Source organism: Oncorhynchus keta, chromosome 35 (assembly GCF_023373465.1).
Source record: "Oncorhynchus keta strain PuntledgeMale-10-30-2019 chromosome 35, Oket_V2, whole genome shotgun sequence".
NCBI lineage: Eukaryota > Metazoa > Chordata > Actinopteri > Salmoniformes > Salmonidae > Oncorhynchus > Oncorhynchus keta.
The window spans coordinates 31,154,187-31,169,261 of record NC_068455.1 but is presented as its reverse complement, the minus strand read 5'-3'; the positions used below and the strand labels follow the sequence as shown (position 1 = coordinate 31,169,261).

General features: G+C 42.8%; 1 protein-coding gene across 4 annotated transcripts in view; it reads right to left on the bottom strand.

Moving 5' to 3' along the window:
- The window catches only part of LOC118368328 (zinc finger protein DPF3-like), a 54,635-nt gene that overhangs the window by 12,361 nt on the left and 27,199 nt on the right, over positions 1 to 15,075 (bottom strand). For all 4 annotated transcript variants that reach the window (XR_008093031.1, XM_052496872.1, XM_035752349.2 and 1 more), the window contains 3 exons: positions 4,168 to 4,328; positions 3,758 to 3,865; positions 376 to 500 (listed from right to left, as the gene is read on the bottom strand). Coding sequence is in view for 3 of the 4 variants with exons in the window: in XM_052496872.1 (XP_052352832.1) it covers positions 376 to 500; positions 3,758 to 3,865; positions 4,168 to 4,328 (394 nt within the window). In the remaining variant the exon portion in view is untranslated. The remainder of the gene's footprint in view (positions 1 to 375; positions 501 to 3,757; positions 3,866 to 4,167; positions 4,329 to 15,075) is intronic.

The window sequence follows — 15,075 nt, the reverse complement described above, 5'->3', positions numbered from 1 at the left end:
TTGCAGCTTTGCAATAAACACTGCTGTGGTGCCTTTTCGCTGCAGTAGGGAAGAGATACATTTTTTTTTAATACAGTGTGACCATCAGGCTCTTTGGAGTAATTTGTGTGTCTTAACTATGTAATCAAACAGTGTGGCTAAGTAGACAAGCTCAGTGCATATGTAGATGATTTTATTCAAACACACTGGGTATGTCTGTCTATATATAGAAAAATAAGTTCAAACATTTCAACCAATGGATTGGTTGAAAGAACAGGACGACTCTCGGTTGACCAAGATATTTTTTTTGTTGGGACAGCCCTAGCCCTTATACACTGTTCCAGTGAGTTCTGTTATGCTCAGAAGCTATTGGGTTAAAACTTCATTATAACCCACCTGGATCTCTAGGAGACTCTCCTCGTCCTTTGAGTTGTTCCTCTGGTCTAAGCCCTCCCCTCTGAGAAGAGCCTCTAGCGTGGTGCCCTGTGTGGGAATCACATCCTTGCCTGTGAGTCCTCCATCTGGATAAAGAGGAATAATCACACAAATAAATCAAATAAACCAGAGAGCCGCCCGTCACATCAAAGTACAGTCGTGGCCAAAAGTTGAGAATGACACAAATATAAATTTTCACAAAGTCTGCTGCCTCAGTCTGGATGATGGCAATTTGCATATACTCCAGAATGTTATAGAGTGATCAGATGAATTGCAATTAATTGTAAAGTCCCGCTTTGCCACGCAAATGAACCGAATCCCCCAAAAAACAATTCCACTGCATTTCAGCCCTGCCACAAAAGGACCAGCTGACATCATGTCAGCGATTCTCTCGTTAACACAGGTGTGAGTGTTGACGAGAACAAGGCTGGAGATGACTCGGTCATGCTGATTGAGTTCAAATAACAGACTGTAAGCTTCAAATGGGAGGTTGGTGCTTGGAATCATTGTGCTCCTCTGTCAACTATGGTTACCTGCAAGGAAACACATGCAGTCATCATTTGTTTGCACAAAAAGGGCTTCACAGGCAAGGATATTGCTGCCAGTAAGATTGCACGTAAATCAACCATTTATCAGATCATCAAGAACTTCAAGGAGAGCGGTTCAATTGTTGTGAATAAGGCTTCAGGGCACCCAAGAAGGTCCAGCAAGTCCAGCAAGTCCTGCAAGCACCAGCAAGCTGATTCAGCTGTGCGATCAGGGCACCACCAGTACAGAGCTTGCTCAGGAATGGCAGCAGGCAGATGTGAGTGCATCTGCACGCACAGTGAGGCCAAGACATTGAGGATGGCCTGGTGTCAAGAAGGGCAGCAGAGAAGCCACTTCTCTCCAGGAAAAACATCAGGGACAGACTGATATTCTGCAAAAGGTACAGGGATTGGACTGCTGAGGACTGGGGTAAAGTCATTTTCTCTGATGAATCCCCTTTCCAATTGTTTGGGGCATCCGGAAAAAAGCTTGTCCGGAGAAGACAAGGTGAACGCTACCATCAGTCCTGAGTCATGCCAACAGTAAAGCATCCTGAGACCATTCATCTGTGGGGTAGATTTTCAGCCAAGGGAGTGGGCTCACTCAGAATTTTGCCTAAGAACACAGCCATGAATAAAGAATGGTACCAACACATCCTTCGAGAGCAACTCCTCCCAACCATACAGGAACAGTTTGGTGACGAACAATGCCTTTTCCAGCATGATGGAGCACCTTGCCAGAAGGCAAAAGTGATAACTTAGTGGCTCGGGGAACAAAACATTGATATTTTGGTCCATGGCCAGGAAACTCCCCAGACCTTAATCCCATTTGAGAACTTGTGGTCAATCCTCAAGAGGCGGGTGGACAAACAAAAACCCACAAATTCTGACGAACTTCAAGCATTGATTATGTAAGAATGGGCTGCCATCAGTCAGGATGTGGCACAGAAGTTAATTGACAGCATGCAATTATTAGGGTCAACACTGCAAATATTGACTCTTTGCATCAACTTCATGTAATTGTCAAAAGCCTTTGACACTTATTAAATGCTTGTAATTATACTTCAGTATTCCATAGTAACATGTGACAAAAATATCTAGACACTGAAGCAGCAAACTTTGTGGAAATTAATATTTGTGTTGTTCTCAAAACTTTTGGCCATGACTGTAATAGCAACTCTAAAGACACCGACAGGCAGCACCGCATGTAGTCTTTCCCAGGAACATACAAATTGCTTGATTTTTGAACACATCACTATAAACACCATATCCCTTCATTAGGGAGGTGAGATACTCTCTCTGTATAGCTTATGTTTCTATTCAGGTGACGAAAGATGGCTTAATGCAATGTGTACTGACGTGATTCAAAGGTAGGCTAATGTGGGCTTAATATTTGGAGCATGGAAACAGGGACGGCCTGCCCTTCTTTTTTTACACTCAATGCTAATGCAAAGCTGTAACTGTCAATAAATATAGGTACATTTGTTATTTGGGTGAACTGTCCCTTTAATGTAAATGTTCCATAGAGTTCTCTTCTTGTATTGTGATAGAGGTCAAAACAGAGTGTGGATGAGAGGGGGAAAAAAACTAACATTGGCTGGGAATCAGTCTAGCCTGGAGATCACTCAGACTTTCTTCATTGAAGGGTATTTCATTCAGCAGTAGTCTCATGATGTTAAGAGGACATACTTCAAAGCCTCAACTTAAGCTTTTTAATCATACCTTCAGACACTCATGTCACCATGTGAAATCACCTAGCAGTCTCACTCCCTGAGCTGAATGCTAACATGCAGCAGTTGATGAGTGGTGAAGATCTAAGTAGGTATAAGAGGGAGGCAGGCAGGGGTATGCACTAACTACCATATGCTAGCAACTCTCAGGGCTCATCCACACCGAAGCCCCTAACCATTGTGTCTGCACATGTTGACTTTCAACTCAGCGACTAGACAGCCCCTCCCCCCTGGGAGCTGCAGGCTAAAAATAGAGCAGGCGAGCAGGCAGCCTGCAGCAGGGAGCCGATTCTGCATGCAGCCCAAGTTTCCCTCTATCACCGCCAGACAGTCAGACAGCAAGCAGCACTAACTCTGGCTGGCTGCAGCGATAGCTACCTCTGCCCAGCTACAGGAAAAGGCACTCTCACAGTGGAGTCTGGAGAAACCAGGCAAAGCCAGCTAGTGCCCCACTACTGGGCACAGATCACATTCACTGGTATGTTACACAGTGTAGGGCAGAGTGACTTAATGTGTTACACAGTGTTACTGTTAGAGCAGGGTGTCTTAGTGACAGGTAGAGAAGTGCAAAGTGAGGCTCAGTGAAAACATTACAATAGGAAGTATGAGTGTAGGGCAGAGTGACTTAATGTGTGGGAGTGTAGGAATGAATGGGTAAAAATAAATATATATATATATATACACACACACACACACACAATAAATAGAGTGAGCGGGTTTGTGAGAAAATGTTCAGGAACTTATGAGTAGCGACAAACTCCGTTTTTCGTAATACATTTATTAAATGCAGCCTCGTGATTCCTGTCCTCCTCCCAGCTGAGCAGGCTAAAATTTGATTACATGTTCTAGTTCTCACAAAACAAGTTCTCGCTCACTGAACGGAGCACTTCTCATTTGATAAAAAGTGACTAGCAGGCTGTTTGCCTTCCACAATGAAATTGAATGATGTGCTTTCAGTTAAATGATTCCAGATCATAAATAATAACAAGATAATAGAATGGGAGATGAAACACACTGGACTGACTGGTGATGAGACACAGCAGAGAGTTCCAGGAGTTTTGTGAGGGGAGAGGGGATTTCTATTACCTATCTGGAGGCCACAGAGGCGCAGCGGAGGGTCCATGGAGGTGTGCAGCCGCCTCTTCTTCCTCCAGCAGCGGGCGGGGTATGTATACATCTGACCTGCAGCAACCCCTATAAAAACAGACAGGAACTGAAGAATACACCTCACGGTTCTCCCCCCCCTGATACATAATGTGTTGCTTAGTGACCCTAAAGGAGTGAAATCAATATTCTTATGCGGTTGTATATATGACGGGTTCTTACTGGAGGCAACATAAACACTATTGGATATCCTTATATAGACATGTTTGTAGCTGTAGTGGCCAGAGGGACATATTTAGATACAGATGACATTACCCACTAAACCTCAACAAGTGAATGATCGTTTTAGTAAACCACAGAGCCAGCCATCATGCTTTTCCATCTCTACCCACCAGGGCTGCGGTGGTGGCGCTCCATCCAGATGTAGCAGTTGTTCTGTGCCACGCCGGTCTGGGAGTCCAGGAAGGGCAGGCGCACGCTGCGCTCAGCACACAGGCGGGCATTGTAGCTGCGGCACTGCTCAATGGCATCCTTGTAGAACTGGTCACCCAACCTGCAGCAGGGAGACCATTCAGACCGGTCAACACCACTTATGGTTGGCACTGACAGGCGCTGGTAAAGATACTGAAATAGGCCCAATGACCAGACTAGTGGTTAACCAGACAATTCATTTTAGCCATGAATCACTGACCACCGTGGACCACTGGAAACACACACACACACACACAGAGTAGGGGAAGATAGAAGTTTCCATGTGACTGTCACAAATTCAACCATTGAGACTAGCGTACATAAACCTTACACATACAAACTATAAGATGGAGGAATGATGTGGATGGGCACGGCCATTTGAATAGTATACCATACTTTTCACGCATTTAGCTTGTTATTGTCAGCCAATCAAAGCACCACTACTGTCAGAGGCTCCATGTGTAGCAAGTAAAGTGGGTGATTACTAGTCAATGGAAAATGGAATTACAATTATGGAATGAGAAAGCTACAATGATCAACCAACAGGTAGGCTTGCTGATTAATATGAATGGAGTTGTAGAAAAGGACACGGGGAACAAATCAAAATATTAAATTAGCCTTGCGAGCTAGCAAGCAGGCTTACTAACTTAGCTGGCTAGTGTAGATAGCTAGCGTCTTTACATCAATTAGATGCAGCCAAGACAGACACTACCTTATGAGATGATAGAAAAACTTGTTGGTGCAATAAATAACCTAACTTGTACGGGTCGTTTTGGCCACTTTCTGTAGCTCGCTCTCCCCCTCCATGCCGGACACACCGCCACCTGCTCCTCGCGCACCCCTCCCACACCTAATATATATATATGATAATATAATAATATATGCCATTTAGCAGACGCCTTTATCCAAAGCGACTTACAGTCATGTGTGCATACATTCTACGTATGGGTGGTCCCGGGAATCGAACCTGGCGTTACAAGCGCCATGCTCTACCAACTGAGCTACAGAAGGACCTGGCTGTACTGAAACATCAAGCAGTGCACAACCTCTACTGAGTCGCAGGAGCAAGTCCCCATTGAAGTAAAAATCGAATATATATATATAAAAAAATAGAAGAGGTGGCCCGATTATGATTTTTCAGCGCCGATACCGATTTTTGGAGGACCAAAAAAGCCGATGCCAATTAATCAGCTGATTTCTTAAATTTATTTGTAATAATGACAATTACAACAATACTGAATGAACACTTTTATTTTACCCCTTTCTCTCCCCAATTTCATAGTATCCAATTGTTTAGTAGCTACCATGTTGTCTCATCGCTAAAACTCCCGTACAGGCTCGGGAGAGATGAAGGTTGAAAGTCATGCGTCCCCTGATACACAACCCAACCAAGCCGCACAGGTTAAAACCTCTTGAGGATAGGGAGACGCTAGCGTCTCAACTGGCCAATCTTACATGTGTGATTTAATCTTAGGTTAACACAGCGTGCATCCAACCCGGAAGCCAGCCGCACCAATGTGCCGGAGGAAACACCGTGCACCTGGCAAACTTGGTTAGTGCGCACTGCGCCCGGCCCACCACAGGAGTCGCTGGTGCGCGATGAGACAAGGACATCCCTACCGGCCAAGCCCTCCCTAACCCAGACGACGCTAAGCCAATTGTGCGCCGCCCCACGGACCTCCCGGTCGTGGCCGGTTACGACAGAGCCTGGGCGCAAACCCAGAGTCTCTGGTGGCACAGCTAGCGCTGCAGTACAGCGCCCTTAACCACTGCGCCACCCAGGAGGCCATGAACACTTATTTTAACTTAATATAATACATCAATAAAATCAATTTAGCATCAAGTAAATAATGAAACATGTTCAATTTGGTTTAAATAATGCAAAAACCAAGTGTTGGAGAAGTAAAAGTGCAATATGTGCTATGTAAGAAAGCTAACGTTTAAGTTCCTTGCTCAGAACATGAGAACATATGAAAGCTGGTGGTTCCTTTTAACATGAGTCTTCAATATTCCCAGGTAAGAAGTTTTAGGTTGTAGTTATAGGAATTATAGGACTTTCTCTCTATACAATTTGTATTTCATATACCTTTGACTATTGGATGTTCTTCTAGGCACTTTAGTATTGCCAGTGTAACAGTATGCCTTCCATTTCTCTCCTCGCTCCTCCCTGGGCTCAAACCAGCAACACAACGACAACAGCCACCATCGAAGCAGCGTTACCCATGCAGAGCAAGGGGAACAACTCCTAGAAGGCTCAGAGCAAGTGACGTTTGAAACGCTATTAGTGCGCGCTAACTAGCCAGCCATTTTACTTCGGTTACACTAGCCTCATCTCGGGAGTTGATAGGCTTGAAGTCATAAACAGCGCAATGCTTGACGCACAACGAAGAGCTGCTGGCAAAACGCACGAAAGTGCTGTTTGAATTAATGTCTACGTGGCTGCTTCAGGCTACCACCGCTCAGTCATACTTAGATACTTGTTTGCTCAGTCAGATTATATGCAACGCAGGACACGCTAGGATTATATCTAGTAATATCATCAACCATGTGTATTTAACTAGTGATTATGATTGATTGTAACAGGCAGTCTCCTTGTGGAGTGCAACGAGAGAGAGGCAGGTCGTTATTGCGTTGGACTAGTTATCTGTAAGGTTGCAAGATTGGATCCCCCGAGCTGACAAGGTGAAAATCTGTTGTTCTGCCCCTGAACGAGGCAGTTAACCCACCGCTCCTAGGTCGTCATTGAAAATAAGAATGTGTTCTTAACCGACTTACCTAGTTAAATAAAAAAAAGGTATAAAAATAAATAAATAAAAATTGTAAAAAAATGTATAATAAAAAAATAAAAAAATCGGTACCTAAAATACCGATTTCCGATTGTTGAAATCGGCCCTAATTAAATCGGCCATTCCAATTCAAATCGGTCAAACTCGTGTATATATATATATATATATTTACTCTGTCGTCATAGAAAATGATCACAGTGGCATGCCATTCAATTTCTAATAAAAGCTGAGTGGTGTGGTATTGTCCAGACAAAGATTTTTAGTGTAGCAATATTAAGTTGTATGAAATTAAATCAGATGTGAAAAATAGGCTATGCAAAAATGTGGGCACCCTTGTCATTCTGTTGATTTGAATACCTGTAACTACTTAGCACTGATTAATTGGAACACACAATTGGTTTGGTGAGCTCATTAAGACTTGAACTTCATAGACAAGTGCATCCAATCATGAGAAAAGGTATTTAAGGCCAATTGCAAGTTGTTGTTCTCTTTGACTCTCCTCTGAAGAGTGGCAACATGGGGGCCTCAAAACAACTCTCAAATGACCTGAAAACAAAGATTGTTCAACATTATGGGTTAGAGGAAGGCTACAAAAAGCTATCGCAGAGAATTAAGCTGTCAGTGTCCACTGTGAGGAACAGTGATGAAATGGAAGACCACAGAAACAGTTCTTGTTAAGGCCAGAAGTTGCAGGCCAAGTAAAATATCGGAAAGGCAAAGGCAAAGGATGGTGAGAACGGTCACAAACAGCCCACAGACCACCTTCAACATCTTGCTGCAGATGGTGTCACTGCATCGTTCAACAATTCAGCGCACTTTGCACAAGGAGAAGCTGTATGGGAGAGTGATGCGGAAGAAGCCTTTTCTGCACACACGCCACAAACAGAGTCGCTTCAGGTATGCAAACACACATTTGGACAAGCCAGATTCATTTTGGAATAAGGTGCTGTGGACTGATGAAGCAAAGATTGAGTTTAAATTTGGTCATAACAAGGGACGTTATGCATGGCGGCAAAAGAACACAGCGTTCCAAGAAAAACACTTGCTACCCACAGTCAAATTTGGTGGGGGTTCCATCATGCTGTGGGGCTGTGTGGCCAGTGCCGGTACTGGGAATCTTGTTAAAGTTGAGGGTCGCATGGATTCCACTCAATATCAGCAGATTCTTGGGAATAATGTTGAAGAATCAGTCACAAAGTTGAAGTTACGCCGGGGCTGGATATTACAACAAGACAACGACCCAAAACACTGCTCAAAATCTACCCGGGCATTTATGCAGAGGAACAAGTACGATGTTCTGGAATGGCCATCCCAGTCCCCATACCTGAATATCATTGAGAATCTGTGGGATGATTTGAAGTGGGCTGTCCATGCTTTGTAAGGAGGAATGGTCCAAAATACCTTCATCCAGAATCCAGAGGCTATGGGAAGCATCTAGAGGCTGTTATTTTAGCAAAAGGAGGCTCTACTAAATATTGATGTGATTTTTCTATTGGGTTACCCAAATTGATGCACCAGTCTAACTTTGTTTTGATGCACATTCTGTTAATCCAATAAACCTAATTTCACTACTGAAATATTACTGTGTCCATCAGTTATTTGATAGATCAAAATGAAATTGCTGATCCAAACACCCAATTATTTATAAATGGAAATCATGGAAATTGTCAGGGGTTCCCAAACGTTTTCATACTACTGTAAATAAAACATGTATTTCGACTGTTCGGATATCTCCCCAAAAAATGATATTAGATTAGTGAATTTCAAATGCCCATCCCTAATGCATAGGGCTGTGACTGTCATGGAATTTGGGATGACAGTAATTGACCAGTCAAATTACTGCGGTCTCCATAATAACCGTTTGAATAGCATACTTATTTTTAAACTTTTTTTTCCCTCTGCATGTGCTACAATAGATTATATTTCTGTGTTCTGCTGCTGCACCTTGGTGTGCTCATTTGCTGCAACACCTTGCTTGTGTCAGCAAGGAGCAACAAGCAAGTTTCACATTGTTAAGAGTCCATGTTACCAAATAACAGACTCAACCGAAGGAATGCCCAGCCATCCCCGTGTCTTCAGTCAGCTGTTCGTATACGTAATTGTGCCAGCCCTAGATGTGCATAAAGGTTCTGATCAGACAGATTATAAACCATGTTAACCAGTGTTTTCCACTAGTGCCGGCAGTCGGCAAAACAAACGATTACAGACCCATTTTCAGCCGGGTACTTTTCCCACTTAAAATAACTTGGCTACTAGTCAGAAAAAGTCTGCCGAGCCCGCTCCTGCTAGAACGAACAATGTGCATCTTCTGGGGATCTATTTATAGGACAACCACCTGTCAGTCAAAGTGAGCGATGACAGGAAAACATTGCTGGTTTGACAGTCTGCTGTCTGTCCCACCTCTCAGTACCTGGGTGTGTGCGTGGTGGTTGCAGTCCAAAAATGTTACAAGGAGGGAAAGTGCATGAATTTGTACGTCCCATAATGTCGTAACGAAGACTCAAAATCCACTTAGCCTATTGTTTTCTGGCACATTCATTTTCTTTTGCGTGCAGGGTCAGACATTAATGATGGCCCGTTGGTCCTGGGCCAGTAATAAAAAAAGTGTTGGGCCATTGGATCTCAGCAGTCACTGGCTCAAAAGGGCCAGCAACATTTTGGCTCTTTGCTGCATTCCAGTTCAACATTTACCTGCTTAATCGCAATCAACCACTGAAGACTGTATTTGAAAATGTCATGCTATTTGTATTTGAGCAATATGATTAGCAGTTCATTCAAGCACAATCACGCTCGAGTCCCAACTTCGAGCGGTACATGAGTTGATGCCTTCACCAAGCACACGCAAGGCAAGGTAAACCTTAAACAGAGTAGGGTTGTTCCCGAAAAAAAAAAATCGGACGACCAAATGTCTTTTGTTGACCAAATGATTGTTCTAAATGTCTTAACCTGTATTTCTCCATAGATAATTTTATTTTACCTGTATTTAACTAGGCAAGTCAGTTAAGAACAAATTCTTGTTGTTTTCAATGACGGCCTAGGAACAGCGTTCAGGGACAGAATGACAGATTTGTACCTAGTCAGCTCAGGGATTTGAACTTTTTGGTTACTAGTCCAACGCTCTAACCACTAGGCAACGCTGCCGTCCCATAAATATATACACACACCATGTGCTTGAATAAAATCCAGTATACGCACCGAGCTAGTCTGATGCTTTAAGCGCACTGTTCGATTAAATAATTAAGACACAAATGAGACAAACTAAAAATGACAGGGAGTGCCTGTGTGACTGGCGCCCGTTGTCTCGCTCTCCTCCCTGCTGCAGTGAACAGGCACTACAGCAAGTGTTTATCGCACTGTCCGCCCTGACGCTGAAACATAATTACAACCATTTTTTTTGACTGAAAATGTATTTTACCAAAATACCTAGTTTCTTTAAGAAAAACATTCCCTATTCCCTCAACCCTTGCGTTACGTGATACAGTGCACTCGGAAAGTATTCAGACCCTTTCCCTTTTTCCAAATGTTGCTATGTTACAGCCTTATTCTAAAATGTATTTAATCTAGGTTTTCCCTCAATCTACACACAATACCCCAAAATCAGTGGTGAAAACAGGTTTTTAGAATAAAATAAAAAAATCAGAAATACCTTATTTACATAAGTATTCAGACTCCTTGCTATGAGACTAGAAACTGAGCTCAGGTGCATCCTGTTTCCATTGATCATCCTTGAGATGTTTCTACAACTTGATTGGAGTCCACCGGTGGTAAATTAAATTGTTTAGATAGGATTTGGAAAGGCACACACCTGTCTATACAAGGTCCCACAGTTGATCGTGCATGTCAGAGCAAAAACCAAGCCATGAGGTCAAAGGAATTGTCAGTCGAATTCCAAGACAGGATTATGTCAAGGCACAGATCTAGTGATGGGTACCAAAAAATGTCTGTAGCATTGAAGGTCCAAGAACACAGCGACCTCCATCATTCTTAAAATGGAAGAAGTTTGGAACCACCAAGAGTCTTCCTAGAGCTGGCCGCCCAGCCAACCTGAGCAATAGGGGGGAGAAGAGCCTGGGTCAGCAAGGTGACCAAGAACCGGATGGCCACTGACAAGAGCTCCAGAGTTCCACTATAGAGATGGGAAAAACCTTCCAGAAGGACAACCATATCTGCAGTACTCCACCAATCAGGCCTTTAGGTTGGAGTGGCCAGACAGAAGCCACGCCACAGTAGAAAAGGTGCATAACAGCCCACTTGGATTTTGCCGAAAGGCACCTAAAGGACTATCAAACCATGAGAAACAAGATTCTCTGGTCTGATGAAACCAAGATTGAACTCCTTGGCCTGAATGCCAAGTGTCAGGACTGGAGCAAACAAGACTTGGACCCAATCGAACATCTCTGGAGAGACCTGAATATAGCTGTGCAGCGATGCTCCCCATCCAACCCAACATAGCTTGAGAGGACCTGCAGAGAAGAATGGGAGGAACTCCCCAAATACAGGTGTGCCAAGCTTGTAGCGTCATACTCAAGACTCAATACTGTAATCACTGCCAAAGGTGCTTCAACAAAGTACTGAGTAAAGGGTCTGAATACTTATGTAAATGCAATATTTCCATTTTCTGTAATTCATTTGCGAACATTTCTAAAAACCTGTTTTTGCTTTGTCATTATGGGGTATCGTGTGTCGGTTGATTAGGGGGAAAATACTATTTAATCAATTTTAGAATAATGCTGTAACGTAAACAAAAATGTGGAAAACTGAAGGGGTCTGAATACTTTCCCGAATGCACTGCATACACTATTTTCAGTGTTGACAATGGAGTAGTAAACAGCTGCTTTCTGTGTAGCAAACCCAACGTTTAACACCTCTCATTCTTCAATCATACCTGTATTGCAGATAGCTGACAAAATGCTTCTTAAAAAGTAAGCTCCAAGCCTGTGTGAGTCAGCAGACACTTACAGGATTCATTAAAGGCTTATGTTTTTCTTTAAAATATGTTTATTCTGTGTTTTATATCATATTGTACCACAGCTGATGAAAGTAATACAAACCAGGTTTCCATCCAACCTTTTTATGCAAGTACATCGGAGAAAAAGAATGTCATGAGGCCTGACGGCAATAGAACATTATTTGGTTCACATTCAGAATGTCGACATAATATACACTAGACAACGTGGTGATATCTTGATGTCTGTCAAATGAATTATGCTACAAATGTGCAAATATTGATATAATAACCATCATATCAAAGTAAACTTGGAGTCACGCGATTATGTTGTGTGGTCCTCCCACTACGACTCGTCACAAATGAAATAAATGAACTTCACAGGGTAGTGAAAGTACAAGCTGATGAGTTTGATGCTCCTCTCCAATAAATATTGAGGGCCTTATTCTGGTGACATGAGTTGATACGTGGCTGCCGTTTGAAAAATAATCTTGCTCTTTTGTCCATAATAATAATAATAATAATAATCTCATCATGTAGATAGCGCTATTGGCTAAACCGCACGTGCCAATACCAGAGTGGGCAGACTGCCTATATAAACACATTTTTTGTTGTCAGAAAACCATCAGTAGAATTCAAAATGTGATGGAAACTTATATAAGTTGTATTTTTTTATTCGGTACGTATGTGTACTACGTCATCAAGCACAGCCTTTATCTACAGTGAGGCAATTTGCTGGGAACATCTCTGGAGGAAAAACATGCATATTGTTTAAAAGCATATTTTAGAATATTCGCATGAAAATCTGTTGCCAATTGGATGGAAACCTAGCCTTACACTAAGTGTGAAAACATTTGATTAGTGCCATTTCCTTAGTTGTTTGTTGAAAATACAATCAGAATGTAACAAAGGCCACCAAAATAGAGCTTGTTCTGCAAAAAAAAACAGGTGGAGTCTGGTTGGCTACTTTTTCTATTTGATTGGCTACTCCATGTGCTTGAGGAAAACATTACAGGGTTGGTATCGGCTACATTCTGGAAGCATAATTCCACCTCTTCACCCTCTCTCCTGATCCGTCTGCATACAATCAGGGATGGAGGATTAAGGGCTGTCCCCTAGCAACCGGCAGAAATGCAAATGATGATTACAGTCAACCGTTAATCACCAGGGTCAATCAAAGAATCAAACAAACACTATTCTCAGGATCTTTACTCACTGATTGGAGTGGCTCTACCATGGACAAACAATGTGACTAAGCTGAATATTGTCGTCCGTGTGATGCTTACATTGCTCTTTGCAGAGACCGAAGTGACTTTCATATAGCCTAGCGTCATGACCTTTGGGCTGCTGGGACGGTCACATGACATTCTACAGAGCAGTGAGGTTTGGTTTCTATTTAGGGCACTGAATCAATTAAGGGGATGATTGGGTTAGGCTAGGGCATCACAATAGGGATGTGTTCAGACAGTACTATCATCATCAATGACCCTGGAGTTTGAGACGCTTTTATCAATGCCGGTGATAGTTTGGCGGCCGCTTAGGGTATCAATGTTAATATTTGCTGTGAAAGGAGGAGATTTCACATTCAAACCTTCAGTCTCTGCCACATGCCTCACATGGTAATTATCCTGCTTAATTAATCGAAGCAGAGCCTTTAGCACACAGACAGGTTTGATTATATCAAATGAGGATGAATATTGAATCTAAAGACAAAAGACAGCAACATTTGCCTCTGCAAAGTTCTACCTAGTTGGGCCTGCCACTGGCAGACAGCTTCTTGAACATGGCAACACGTATAGCTGTAATTAATTTTCACCACATGTTCTCAATTACAATACCCACAGGCAGCCATTTTGATAAGACAAACATTTAATGGAGGCGCTTTAGTCGCAGCTCTCCCAGTCTTGATCAGAGAAGAGACCTGCTTAGGCCGAGCAAAAAAGGCAAAATCTGCCAAGCAAAAAAGCCTAAATCTGCCTTCTCTCCTTCTTGTCCTACGACCCTATCCTCTTTCTCCCTAATTCCCTGATTAGACAGCTTCCAGCAAATAAACAGACATGCTTTGGAATGTTGTCCCTCACAAAAAGGAAGGCTCCGCAGTTTGAGAAAGCCACAGTGTTTGAGGATTCTGGGAAAGAGCCCGTGTGTGGTTGTGAAGAGTAAACAGTCCCAGGTACACAAGGCAAGGAGAGCGCATGAGAGAGCGAGAAAGAGAGAATGAAGCTTAAATGCTAGCCTAACCATCAGATAGGATGGCATCTTGGAAAAATCATCATGTTATAAACTAACAAAGTCAGTGAGTAGTGATTGGCATAATTAATGTTATTCTAGGCCTTGTGGAAATGTCAGAGCAGTGAGCTCACACGTGCATTCAAAGGTGATAAAACTGGCCTCGAATTTTATTAGTCATATGCTTTGTATACATGTGTAGACTAACAGTGAAATGTTTACTTAGGGGCCCTTCCCAATAATGCAGTGAAAGAAAAGAGAAATAGAAAAGTAATATTACACAATAAGTAATAAATAGACCATCAGTAATGATAAATTGTCGATATACACAATGGGTATCAGTACCGAGTAGTGTTGTCAGAATACCAGAATTTTTACTTCGATACTGATACCAGGTTAAGTATACCATCACAATACTCAATACCAAAATGATACCACTGCAAAAAAGAAGGCATATTAACCAAAGTCACAAAATCGCACTTGATCCAGACAGATAGTCAGCTACTGCTCTGTTCAATTGTTGGGCATTATGAGTTCAATATCATTATCCTCAGATGGGGCCACAGTGTCTCCTGACCCCTCCTGTCTCAGCCTCCAGTATTTATGCTGCAGTAGTTTGTGTCGGGAGTCTAGGGTCAGTTTGTTATATCTGGAGTACTTCTCCTGTCCTATTCGGTGTCCTGTGTGAATTTAAGTGTGCTCTCTCTAATTCTCTCTTTCTCTCTTTCTTTCTCTCAGAGGACCTGAGCCCTAGGACCATGCCTCAGGACCACCTGACATGATGACTCCTTGCTGTCCCCAGTCCACCTGGCTGTGGACTGGCTGTGGACTGGGGACTGTTCTGCCTTATTATTATTCGACCATGCTGG